The sequence below is a fragment of the Tachyglossus aculeatus genome, chromosome 23 (assembly GCF_015852505.1).
Source record: "Tachyglossus aculeatus isolate mTacAcu1 chromosome 23, mTacAcu1.pri, whole genome shotgun sequence".
Taxonomy (NCBI): domain Eukaryota; kingdom Metazoa; phylum Chordata; class Mammalia; order Monotremata; family Tachyglossidae; genus Tachyglossus; species Tachyglossus aculeatus.
This window is the reverse complement of record NC_052088.1, coordinates 41647727-41661190: the sequence shown is the minus strand read 5'-3', so window position 1 is coordinate 41661190 and position 13464 is coordinate 41647727. Positions and strand designations below refer to the sequence as shown.

Below are 13464 nucleotides of genomic sequence, written 5' to 3'. Positions count from 1 at the left end.
TCAACTTGGACTTCCCAAGCGCTTAGTACAGTACAGTAGGCGCTCAATAAATACAATTGAATGAATGAATGAGTCCAGAGGGGGTGAAACCCTCACTTAGGGGACGGTAATACGATCTTCCTATAGCGCTTCTATCGCCAAAATGACCTCCCCGTCCCCGTTACGTAGTTCATTTCGGCCCTCGCGAAGAAGGGAGACGAGGCAGGTCTTCTTATCCCCGCTTTACAGATGGGGAAACTGAGGTACGGAGCGGTTAAGCGACTCTCCCACGGTCCCACGGCGGGCTAGCGGCACCGCTCGGACTCGAACCCGCGTCCTCCGGCTCCTAGGCGGTCGCTCCGCCACGCCGCTTCTCCTAATCATGAACTAACGCGGCAAAGCACTTTTGACTCCTCGTTGGACCACCGCTTTCCGGCTACTCCTTAGCCGGCCCTTCCCGAATCGTTCCCAACCCGCCGTTCCCTCTGGGAACTCGTCCGGGCCGGAGGGGGACCGGACACGCGGAAACTTTCAGCCCCACGAGGCTGGCGCTCCGCTGCCCGAAAAAGTGCCAAGGAGGGGGAAAAGGCGGCAGAGCCCCTTGCAGCGGGCGTCTTCTACAGCGGGAAATCCAATCCAATTAAAAAAAGGCCCTTTCCCCGCCTCTCCCAACTTCCCGCCGAGCAGACTTTGCTCAGATTTTCCACCCGGAAAAACATCCTTCCCTCGGACGGAGCGGGGGCCGGCTGACGAGGACGGACGGACTCGCCCCGGGGAAGGCCGCAATTCGGAGCTGTGAGGGCCCGAACTCGGGCCCGGGGAGTAAAGGAGCTCTGTGCCCCACTGTGGGAAAGGCTGAAATGTCATAGTAATTAATAATAATAATAATATTTATTACTCTATTTTACTTGTACATATCTATTCTATTTATTTTATTTTGTTAGTATGTTTGGTTTTGTCTCCCCCTTTTAGACTGTGAGCCCACTGGTGGGTAGGGGCTGTCTCTAGATGTTGCCAATTTGTACTTCCCAAGCGCTTAGTAGTAATAATAATAATAATAATAATAATAATAATAATGGCATTTATTACTCCATTTATTTTACTTGTACATATCTATTCTATTTATTTTATTTTGTTAGTATGTTTGGTTTTGTCTCCCCCTTTTAGACTGTGAGCCCACTGTTGGGTAGGGACTGTCTCTATATGTTGCCAGTTTGTACTTCCCAAGCGCTTAGTAATAATAATAATAATAATGGCATTTATTAAGCGCTTACTATGTGCAAGGCACTGTTCTAAGAGCTGGGGAGGTTACAAGGTGATCAGGTTGTCCCACGGGGGGCTCACAGTCTTCATCCCCATTTTGCAGATGAGGTAACCGAGGCCCAGAGAAGTGAAGTGACTTGCCCAAAGTCACACAGCCGGGATTCGAACTCATGACCTCTGACTCCGAAGTCCGGGCTCTTTCCAGTGAGCCACGCTACAGTGCTCTGCACGCAGTAAGCGCTCAATAAATACGATTGATGATGATGACGATAATAACGATACTTGTTCGGTGCTTACTGTGTGCCGAGCACTGTTCGAAGCATGGTGGGGGCAGATCCGAGCGAATGGGTTGGACGCAGTCCGTCGTTATTGTGTACTTATTGTGTACTAAACGCTTGGAAAGTACCGACAATCATTCATTCAGTCGTATTTATTGAGCGCTTACTGTGTGCAGAGCTCTGTACTAAGCGCTTGGGAAGTACAAGTTGGCAACATATAGAGACGGTCCCCACCCAACGGTGGGCTCACAGTCAAGCGAATCAGTTGGACACAGTCCGGCATTATTGAGTACTTACTGTGTACTAAACGCTTGGAAAGTACCGACAATCATTCATTCAGTCGTATTTATTGAGCGCTTACTGCGTGCAGAGCGCTGGACTAAGCGCTTGGGAAGGACAAGTCGGCAACATATAGAGACGGTCCCTACCCGACAGTGGGCTCACAGTCAAGCGAATCGGTTGGTCACAGTTCGTCATTATTGAGTACTTACTGTGTACTGAACGCTTGGAAAGTACCGACAATCACTCATTCAATCGTATTTATTGAGCGCTTACTGCGTGCAGAGCTCTGTACTAAGCGCTTGGGAAGTACAAGTCGGCAACATATAGAGACGGTCCCTACCCGACAGTGGGCTCACAGTCAAGCGAATCGGTTGGTCACAGTCCGGCATTATTGAGTACTTACTGTGTACTGAACGCTTGGAAAGTACCGACAATCATTCATTCAGTCGTATTTATTGAGCGCTTACTGCGTGCAGAGCTCTGTACTAAGCGCTTGGGAAGTACAAGTTGGCAACATAGAGAGACGGTCCCTACCCGACAGTGGGCTCACAGTCAAGCGAATCGGTTGGACACAGTCCGTCATTATTGAGTACTTACTGTGTACTAAACGCTTGGAAAGTACCGACAATCATTCATTCAATCGTATTTATTGAGCGCTTACTGCGTGCAGAGCTCTGTACTAAGCGCTTGGGAAGGACAAGTTGGCAACATAGAGAGACGGTCCCTACCCGACAGTGGGCTCACAGTCAAGCGAATCGGTTAGACACAGTCCGTCATTATTGAGTACTTACTGTGTACTGAACGCTTGGAAAGTACCGACAATCATTCATTCAGTCGTATTTATCGAGCGCTTACTGTGTGCAGAGCACTGTACTAAGCACTTGGGAAGAACAAGTTGGCAACATATAGAGACGGTCCCTACCCGACAGTGGGCTCACAGTCAAGCGAATCGGTTGGACGCAGTCCGGCATTATTGAGTACTTACTGTGTACTAAACGCTTGGAAAGTACCGACACTCCTGGCCCAACAACGGGCTCACACGCTCTGAATCCCCATTTGAAGCAGCGTGGCTCGGTGGAAAGTGGGAGTCAGAGGTCACGAGTTCTAATCCCGGCTCGGCCATTTGTCCGCTGCGTGGCCTTGGGCAAGTCCCTTAACTCCTCCGTGCCTCAGTTCCTTCATCCGTCAAATGGGGATGAAGACTGTGAGCCCCACGTGGGGCAACCCCAGAGCTTAAGAACAGTGCTTGGCACGTAGTAAGCACTTAAATACTGTTATTATTATTATTATTATTATTATTATTATTATTATTATTATTATTATTATTATTACAGCCCAGGCCTGGGAATCAGAAGGGCCTGGGTTCTAAGCCCGGCTCCGCCAAACGTCTGCTGGGTGACCTTGGGCTAGTCCCTTAACTCCTCTGTGCCTCAGTTCCTTCATCCGTCAAATGGGGATGAAGACTGTGAGCCCCACGCGGGGCAACCCCAGAACTTAGTCACTTAACTCCTCTGTGCCTCAGTTCCTTCATCTGTCAAATGGGTATGAAGACCGTGAGCCCTACGTGGGACAACCCCAGAGCTTAAGAGCAGTGCTTGGCACGTAGTAAGCACTTAAATACTGTCATTATTATTATTATTATTGTTATTATTATTATTGTTGTTGTTGTTGTTTTTGTTATTATTATTATTACAGCCCAGGCCTGGGAATCAGAAGGGCTTGGGTTCTAAGCCCGGCTCCTCCAAACATCTGCTGTGAGACCTTGGGCAAGTCACTTAACTCCTCTGTGCCTCAGTTCCTTCATCCGTCAAATGGGGATGAAGACTGTGAGCCCCACGTGGGACAACCCCAGAGCTTAAGAACAGTGCGTGGCACATAGTAAGCACTTAAATACCATTGTTATTATTATTATTATTATTATTATTATTATTATTATTATTATTATTACAGCCCAGGCCTGGGAATCAGAAGGGCTTGGGTTCTAAGCCCGGCTCCGCCAAACGTCTGCTGGGTGACCTTGGGCTACTCACTTAACTCCTCTGTGCCTCAGTTCCTTCATCCGTCAAATGGGGATGAAGACTGTGAGCCCCACGTGGGACAACCCCAGAGCTTAAGAACAGGGCTTGGCACGTAGTAAGCACTTAAACACCGTCATTATTATTATCATTATCATTATTATTATTATTATTATTATTATTATTATTACAGCCCAGGCCTGGGAATCAGAAGGGCCTGGGTTCTAAGCCCGGCTCCGCCAAACGTCTGCTGGGTGACCTTGGGCAAGTCACTTCTTTGGGTCTCAGTTCTCTGTCTCCGTCTCCCCCTTTTAGACTGTGAGCCCACTGTCGGGTAGGGACCGTCTCTAGATGTTGCCGGCTTGGACTTCCCAAGCGCTTAGTCCAGTGCTCTGCGCACAGTAAGCGCTCAATAAATACGATGAATGAATGAATGATGAAGACCGTGAGCCCCATGGGGGGACAGGGACTGTGTCCACCCTTGGATCCACCCCAGTGCTTAGAGCAGTGTCGGGCGCTTAGTGAGCGCTTAAGGAGTAGCGCAGCTCTGATGATCATCGTCAGGGGCGGCCGGGTGAAGCCCCCTCCCACGCAGGCCTTGGAAGGGACTGTCCGAAGCCCACCCTGAGCCCACCCTCCGGGGGCACGTGGGATGACCCGGCCGCGGCCCCTCTGAGCTGTAACTCTCTGCCCAGGCCCTATCAATCAATCAATCAATCAATCAATCGTATTTATTGAACGCTTACTATAATAATAATGGCATTTATTAAGCGCCTACTATGTGCAAAGCACTGTTCTAAGCGCTGGGGAGGTTACAAGGTGATCAGGTGGTCCCACGGGGGGCTCATAGTCTCAATCCCCATTTTACAGATGAGGTAACTTAGGCCCAGAGAAGTGAGGTGACTTGCCCAAAGTCACACAGCTGACAATTGGCGGAGCCGGGGTTTGAACCCATGACCTCTGACTCCAAAGCCCGGGCTCTTCTCCACTGAGCCACGCCGCTTCTCTACTAAGCACTGTACTAAGCGCTTGGGAAGTCCAAGTTGGCAACATCTAGAGACGGTCCCTACCCAACAGCGGGCTCACAGTCTAAAAGGGGGAGACGGAGAACAAAACCAAACATACTAACAAAATAAAATAGAATAGTTATGTACAAGTAAAATAAATAGAGTAATAAATATGTACAAACATATATACAGGTGCTGTGGGGAAGGGAAGGAGGTAAGATGGGGGGGATGGGTCCAGCCGTAGCCTCGGCCCTGATAATGATGCCGTTTAAGCGCTCACTATGTTCCAGGCGCCGTACTGAGTCGAGTCGGACACAGTCCCCGTCCCCCGTGGACCGTTTATTCATTTTATTTTGTTAATATGTTTTGTTCCCTGTCTCCCCCTTCTAGACTGCTAGCCCGCTGTCGGGTAGGGACCGTCTCTATATTTCCCAAGCGCTTAGGACGGTGCTCTGCACACGGTTAAGCGCTCAATAAATCCGATTGAATGAATGAACGAACCCCCGTTTTCCAGATGAGGGAACCGAGGCCCAGAGAAGTGACGTGACGTGCCCGCGGCCACCGTCATCATCAATCGTATTTATTGAGCGCTTACTATGTGCAGAGCACTGGACTAAGCGCTTGGGAAGTACAAATTGGCAACATATAGAGACGGTCCCTACCCAACAGTGGGCTCACGGCCAGACGGCGGACCGGCGGTGGGCTGTGAGATCTTGGGGAGGGGGACGCCCCGCTGGAGGAGCATCCCGGGGGATCCTCCAGGGATGAGGTTAGGATGCCGGGATACGGCGTGACGGAGGGGAGAGGGTGGGAGGGAAGTCCGACAGCCCCAGCTCGGGAATCGCAGCTGCGTTCACGTCAGAAGAAGGCCCCTAATGAGAGAAAGATGCGCCCCGGGCCCCGCTCGCTCCGTGCAGACACCGCTGGCGTCCACGCCGGGCCTCTACCGTTTGGCGACGGCGGCGGGGGAGGAAGGGGAGACTGTCGGTGAGTCACCCCGGGGCCGGGCCGGGATGATGCTCCGGCCGGCCGGGAGGCTGGGGAGACGCCAGAGGCAGGAGGACCTGGCTTCTAATCCCGGCCCTGCCCCGAGACCCCGGCCGACTCATTTTCCTTTCTGGGCCTCGGTTCCCTCGTCTGGAAAACGGGCATTCACTCATTCATTCGTATTTATTGAGCGCTTACTGTGTGCAGGGCACTGGACTAAGCGCTTGGGAAGGACAAGTTGGCAACCTATAGAGACGGGCCCTACCCAACAGCGGGCTCGCGGTCTAGAAGGGGGAGACAGAGAACAAAACCAAACATATTAACAGAATAAAAGAAATATGTACAAGTAAAATAAATAGAGCAATAAATCCGTACAAACGTATATCCGTATGCTGTGGAAAAGGGAAGGAGGTAAGATGGGGGGATGGAGAGGGGGACGAGGGGGAGAGGAAGGAGGGGCTCAGTCTGGGAAGGCCTCCTACCCAGGGGATGAAGACGGTGACGCCCTTGTGGGGCGGGGACGGAGCCCACCCTGATGAGGTTATAGACCGTGAGCCCACTGTTAGGTAGGGACCGTCTCTATATGTTGCCAACTTGTACTTCCCAAGCGCCTAGTCCAGTGCTCTGCACACAGTAAGCGCTCAATCAATCAATCAATCGTATTTATTGATTATGTTGCCAACTTGTACTTCCCAAACGCTTAGTACAGTGCTCTGAACACAGTAAGCGCTCAATCGATCAATCAATCGTATTTATTGAGCGCTTACTGTGTGCGGAGCACCGGACTAAGCGTTTGGGAAGTACAAGTTGGCAACATAATCAATAAATACGGTTGAATGAATGAATATCTCCCCCCGTGCTTAGAACGGCAATAATAATAATAATAATGGTATTCGTTATGCGCATACTATGTGATGAGCACTGTTCTGAAGGCTGGGGTGGTTACAGGGTGATCAGGTTGTCCCACGGGGGGCTCACAGTCATAATTCCCATCGTGAAGTGACGGGCCCAAAGTCACCCAGCTGACAATAATAATAATAATAATGTTGGTATTTGTTAAGCGCTTACTATGTGTAAAGCACTGTTCTAAGTGCTGGCGGGATACAAGGTGATGAGGTTGTCCCACGAGGGGCTCACAGTCTTCATCCCCATTTTCCAGATGAGGGAACTGAGGGCCAGAGAAGTGAAGCGACTTGCCCAAAGTCACCCAGCTGACACGTGGCGGAGCAGGGATTTGAACCCATGACCTCTGACTCCAAAGCCCGGGCTCTTTCCGTTGAGCCACGCTGCTTCTGTCGGTGCTTGGCACCCAAAGTCACCCAGCTGACAAGCAGCAGAGCCGGGATTTGAACCCGCGGCCTCTGACTCCAAAGCCCTGGCTCTTTCCACTGAGCCACGCTGTATCTGTCGGTGCTCGGCACATAGTGAGCACTTAACAGGTACCCTCATTATTATTCATTCATTCATTCAATCGTATTTATTGAGCGCTTACTGTGTGCAGAGCACTGGACTAAGCGCTTGGGAAGTCCAAGTTGGCAATTATTATTACTATTACTATTATTACTCCCCTCGGATACCCAGGAGGCAGAGGGCTACGATGCTCCTGGGCACCTAGGAGACGGAGGGCCCACGCAGAGCCCAAAGAATCAACCGGGGAAAGGGCACCGTACTGGGGTCGGGGGGTGTTGTAATGATGATGATGGCATTTATTAAGCGCTCACTATGTGCAAGGCACTATTCTAAGCGCTGGGGAGATTACAAGGTGATCAGGTTGTCCCACGGGGGGGCTCACAGTCTTACCCCTCATTTTCCAGATGAGGCCCAGAGAAGTGCAGTGACTTGCCCACAGTCACCCAGCTGACAGTTAGTGGAGCCGGAATTTGAACCCCTGACCTCTGACTCCAAAGCCCGGGCTCTTTCCACTGCGCCACGCTGTTGTGGGCATCAGGAGGCCCGTTCAGAGCAGCTGCTCGCCCGCCGCCCGCGCATCTCCCTCTCCAGCCGGCCGACTCAATCAATCAATCGTATTTATTGAGCGCTTACTGTGTGCAGAGCACTGTACTAAGCGCTTGGGAAGTCCAAGCTGGCAACATATAGAGACGGTCCCTACCCGACAGCGGGCTCACAGTCTAGACTCGCAGCGGGCAGCGACCAGGGGAGGAGGCGGAGACGTGGGGCCGACAAAAGGGGGAGGCACCGCCGCCATCCTTGACGGGGTTCCCTGGAGGGCTGGGTTTTGGGGGGCACCGGGATGAGGAGGAGAAAGGAGGAGGAAGTGCAGCCTGGGAACTCAACCTTCCCAAGCAACGCCAGCCGAAGAAGACTTTTGAGAGTCTAAGTGGCGGGGTGACTGGGAGAGGGAAGAGGAACCCCTCCTTTTACTCTCATGAGGCAAGCCCCCCGCTTTGTCCCGGGAAAAACTGGTCCCGTGTGGGGCGGGGCTGTGTCCGACCTGATTATCCCTCTACTCCGGTGCTTAGTATAAAACTTAGTGCAGAGTAAGTCCTCAACTGAGTACCACCAATATTATTATTGTTGCTATTAGTACTGATGAGGCAAACCCCCCGCTTTGTCCCGGGAAAAACTGGTCCCATGTAGGGCGGGGCTGTGTCCAACCTGGTTATCCCTCTACCCCGGTGCTTAGTATAAAGCTTAGCACAGAGTAAGTGCTCAACTGAGTACCACCAATATTATTATTGTTGTTATTAGTACCGACGAGGCAAGCCCCCTGCTTTGTCCCGGGAAAACCTGGTCCTACGTGGGGTGGGGCTGTGTCCGACCTGATTATCCCTCTACCCCGGTGCTTAGTATAAAGCTTAGCACAGAGTAAGTGCTCAACTGAGTACCACCAATATTATTATTGTTATTAGTACCGATAACGACGATGATGATGATTATAATAGCCCCAGCCCCGCCGCCCCCGGGAACCCCTCCTAGCCCGACTGACACACAGCGCCTTCCCTCCCGCCCCCTCCTCCTGCTCTCGTCTCCAAGGAAAGTGGCCCTCTGCCCGGCTCTGTGCCGGACGATCCCGGGTGCGGTCCCGTCTGCTTCCTGCCCGGCTTCGGTGTGGGCCGCCTTCGGACATGGCTCGAGGCCACCCGGACTGGCCTGAGATCCGCCCGGCCCTGCCGAGGGGGCTGGGGACAGTTGGGAAGCACGGGATGGCGGCGAGCTCCAACCTCCTCCCATCCCTCTGCGTCCGGACACCGGGCCTCTTCCAAAAGGCTCTCGGATCATTCGACCGGTCACACGGACGGAGCGCCAGCGGCGGGCACGACGCCCTTGGGAGAGTGCGACTGAGCTAGACGCCTCGAGCCTTTGACCTTTGACCCCTTCCGTTCCCCTTCCTCCACGAGGGAGGGCTTGGGAGGTCGATGCCTTCCCGCCGCCGGGACCGGGGGAGACGGGGGCCGACGCGGGGGCATCCTCGGGGGCACTCACGTTTTATACACCGGTTGGTGCTGTTGGCGGTCGTCCAGCCCGAGCAACACTGTCCCCCGCAGACGTTTCTCCTGCAGGGTCACCGGCAAAGGTCAAGGCAAGGTCGCCCGGGGATTTTCCTCCGCCCGCCCTCCCCGTTTCATCGCCCCAGCCCCAGGCAGAGGGTAACCCCCCCGCAGGATTCAAGCCAGATGCTGAGGGAGAGACCGGCGGGGGGAGAGAGAAGAAAGGGGCGCTTCTGCGATCAGCCCCTCTCCCTCCGAATGGTGCTAAAACCCCACCTTCAGCCCCAGAGCACTTAGGGAGACATCCCCAGTTGATTAATTATTTTCGTTCTGATGACTTGACACCTGTCCACATGTTTTGTTCTGTTGTCTGTTCTCCCCCTTCTAGACCGTGAGCCCGCTGTCGGGTAGGGACCGTCTCTAGATGTTGCCAACTTGTACGTCCCATGCGCCTAGTCCAGTGCTTTGCACACAGTAAGCGCTCAATGCGATGGAATGAATGACAGACCTTCATCCTCCCCTCCTTCAAAGCCTTATTTAAATCCCATCTCCTCCAACAGCCCTTCCCCGCCTAAGCCCCCATTTCTCCAGCTCCGTCTCCTTTCTGCGTCACCCGTGCGCCTGGATTTTTTACCCTTCACTCACCCCACCTTCAGCCCCAGAGCACTTAGGGAGATATCCCTAATTGATTTACTTTAATATTTGTTCTGACGACTTGACACCTGTCCACATGTTTTGTTTCGTTGTCCGTTCTCCCCCTTCTAGACTGTGAGCCTGCTGTTGGGTCTCTAGATGTTGCCAACTTGGACTTCCCAAGCGCTCAGTACAGTGCTCTGCACACCGTAAGCGCTTAATAAATACGATTGAGTGAGTGAGTGAGTGAGTAAAACAAGGATCGGGACTGGCAGTGTCTCTTCAACTCCCTGGGCACTGTTCGCGTCCGCTCTCCGCCACACAGAGGTGGCCTGCCCTGGGAATCAGAGGACCTGGGTCCTAACCGCCAGCTCTGCTACTTGTCAGTCATCCTAGGCATCACTTCTCTCCTCTGGGCCTCAGTTTCCTCATTTGACGACTCTCCCCTCCTTCAAAGCCCTATCGAAGGCCCATCTCCTCCCAGAGGCCTTCCCAGCCTCCTTTCCCCTTCTCCCACTCGGACTTGCTCCTTTAATTCATCCCCCCTCCCGGCCCCACGGCACTTAATGACAGCATTTATTAAGCGCTTACTACGTGCAAAGCACCGTTCTAAGCGCTGGGGAGGTTACAAGGTGATGAGGTTGTCCCACGGGGGGCTCACAGTCTTATTCCCCATTTTACAGATGAGGGAACTGAGGCCCAGAGAAGTGAAGCGACTTGCCCAGAGTCACCCAGCTGACAAGTGGTGGAGCCGGGATTTGAACCCACAACCTCTGACTCCAAAGCCCGGGCTCTTTCCACCGAGCCACGCTGCTTCTCTGGGCACTTCTGCCCAGATCTCTCATTTATTGATTGAGATTAATGTCTGATTTCCCCTCTAGGCTGTGAGCTCGTTGTGGGCGGGGAACGTGTCTGTTATATGGTCCTCTCCCAAGCGCTCAGTAAATACGACTGACTGACTGACTTGCCCAAGCCGACAAACAATAATAACAATGGTGTTTGGTAGGCGCTTACTATGTGCCGCGGGTCCTTCCGACTTCCGGGCCTGTGCGCTACCCACTAGGCCATGCTGCTACTCTCCACCCCGCAAGAGCCTGGCTGGTTCCAGCAGAAGGGATTCCCCTCTCCACGTCCACACCACCGTTATCGTGGTGTTGAATAAGCCCTTATTAGGCACCAAAACGCACCGTGAGATGAATTCACGGTTCATTCATTCAGTCGTATTTATTGAGCGCCTACTGCGTGCAGAGCGGTGCCTGGAGATCGCTGTCGAAGAGGTCGGGGGGAAACGGTTTTCTGATTCCCGTCTCCCGGATGAGAAAAGCAAGATACTGCCAAGTAAAGTGACTGGCCCAAGGTCACCCAGCAGCTGTGGCGGAAGCGGGGACTCGCAGACCCCGCGGAGCCCCAGACGGTCAAGCTGCGGGACGGAGGAGGTGGGCCGGGGTTATGGAGAAGCAGCGGGGCTCGATGGAAAGAGCCCGGGCTTTGGAGTCCGAGGTCGTGGGTTCAAGTCCCGGCTCTGCCAATTGTCAGCCGGGTGACTCTGGGCAAGTCACATCACTTCTCTGGGCCTCATCTTTCAAACGGGGATGAAGACTGGGAGCCCCCCGTGGGACAACCTGATCACCTTGTAACCTCCCCAGCGCTTAGGACGGTGCTTTGAACATAGTAAGCACTTAATAAATGCCGTCGTTATTGTTATTAAGGGGCGCAACCCTCCCGCCCCCCAACTTCGATCCTCTTCATCGGCTCCCACGGGAGGGAAGACTAAAGAGACCCGAGGGGCCTGTGTTTGAGTTGGAGGTGTCTCAGATCGTACCCGTGGTAGGGAGGAGGTGTATTTGGTTCAAACGAGCGGGACATTCGGTTTGGAACACACCGGAAAATATCCGGGTTTACATGCAAAGGGAATCGGTGGATTCTGTGGCACTTTCAACGGTATCTGTTTAGCTCTTACGACGTGGCCGGCACCGTTGGGAGCCCCGGAGTCGATTCGAGTGACACAGGTGTGTCAGGTGACACAGTCTTTTAGACTGTGAGCCCACCGTTGGGTAGGGACTGTCTCTACGTGTTGCCAATTTGTACTTCCCAAGCGCTTAGTACAGTGCTCTGCACATAGTAAGCGCTCAATAAATACGATTGATGATGATGAGGTTGGACCCAGTCCATGTCCCGCGTGGGGCTCACAGTCTTCGCGTTACAGATGAGGTAACTGAGGCCCAGAGAAATCAAAGTTCCCAATCTGCTAGACCACCCTGTTGCTCCCCGTCAGCCCCTACAACGGGAGGGCCCTGCTCTCCGAGGGCGCGCAGTTAGGGTGGGCTACCTGACTCGGTGGTGACCACCTGGCAGTGACCCTGCGGCCCCCTGGTCAACCCTGAGCGGCAGCGGGAGGCCGGTAGCCACCGCGCTCTCTGAGGAAAGAAGAGGGGCCAGGGCAAACACGGGCCCCGGCAGGCAACAAGGCCAACCTACCCCCCAAGCAAGAGGGCATCGCTCTTTTACCCAGGCGGGGCGGGTGGGGGGATTTGCAAGAAAATCGGGGAAAAGAAAGTACCCTCCCCGCGCCACTCCCGGCCCGCTACGGTGAAGACAACCCGATTGGCTTGTAACCACCCCAGCGCTTAGTACAGTGCCCGGCACGTCCTAAGTGCTTAGCAAATACCATAATTATTATGATTAGAAGAGCCGGAGTTTCCCTTACACCCACCCAGCCAGAAGCCAAATCCCAGTCCTAAAAGGATCCCGAATTTGGGGATTTGACCCAGTCTGGACGGGCAAGCAGGGTGGATGAGAAGAGGTCTGCGCCCCCCCCACAGAGCCCCTTCCCAGGTTCGGTGACCCCAGGGTCCACAGTTGATTGTCGTACCGTCCTCTCCCAAACGCTCAGTACAGTACTCTGCACCCAGTAAGCGCCCAAATAAATACCACGGGATAAACGAATCCCTGCCCATCTTTGCCTCTTGTAGCAGATCCTGGTCTCTGGTGGCTGGCAATAAGTAGCAGCACGGCATAAAGGCTGGAGCCCGGGCCCCGGAGTCGGAAGGTCATGGGTTCTAATCCCGCCTCTGCCCCTGGTCTGCTGTGTGACCTTGGGCGAGTCACTTTACGACCCTGTGCCTCAGTCCCCTCCTCTGTAAAATGGGTTAATCAATCAATCAATCAATCAATCGTATTTATTGAGCGCTTACTATGTGCAGAGCACTGTACTAAGCGCTTGGGAAGTACAAATTGGCATCACATAGAGACAGTCCCTACCCAACAGTGGGCTCACAGTCTAAAAGGGGGAGACAGAGAACAGAACCAAACATACCAACAAAATAAAATAAGTAGGATAGAAATGTACAAGTAAAATAAATAAATAAATAAATAAATAGAGTAATAAATATGTACAACCATATATACATATATACAGGTGCTGTGGGGAAGGGAAGGAGGTAAGACGGGGGGATGGAGAGGGGGAACGAGGGGGAGAGGAAAGAAGGGGCTCAGTCTGGGACGGCCTCCTGGAGGAGGTGAGCTCTCAGCAGGGCCTTGACGGGAGGAAGAGAGCTAGCTTGGCGGATGG

General features: G+C 53.2%; 1 protein-coding gene across 1 annotated transcript in view; it reads right to left on the bottom strand.

Moving 5' to 3' along the window:
- The window catches only part of LTBP2 (latent transforming growth factor beta binding protein 2), a 103481-nt gene that overhangs the window by 86295 nt on the left and 3722 nt on the right, over positions 1-13464 (bottom strand). The window contains exon 2 of the mRNA XM_038765583.1: positions 9256-9326. Coding sequence (XP_038621511.1) covers positions 9256-9326 — 71 coding nt within the window. The remainder of the gene's footprint in view (positions 1-9255; positions 9327-13464) is intronic.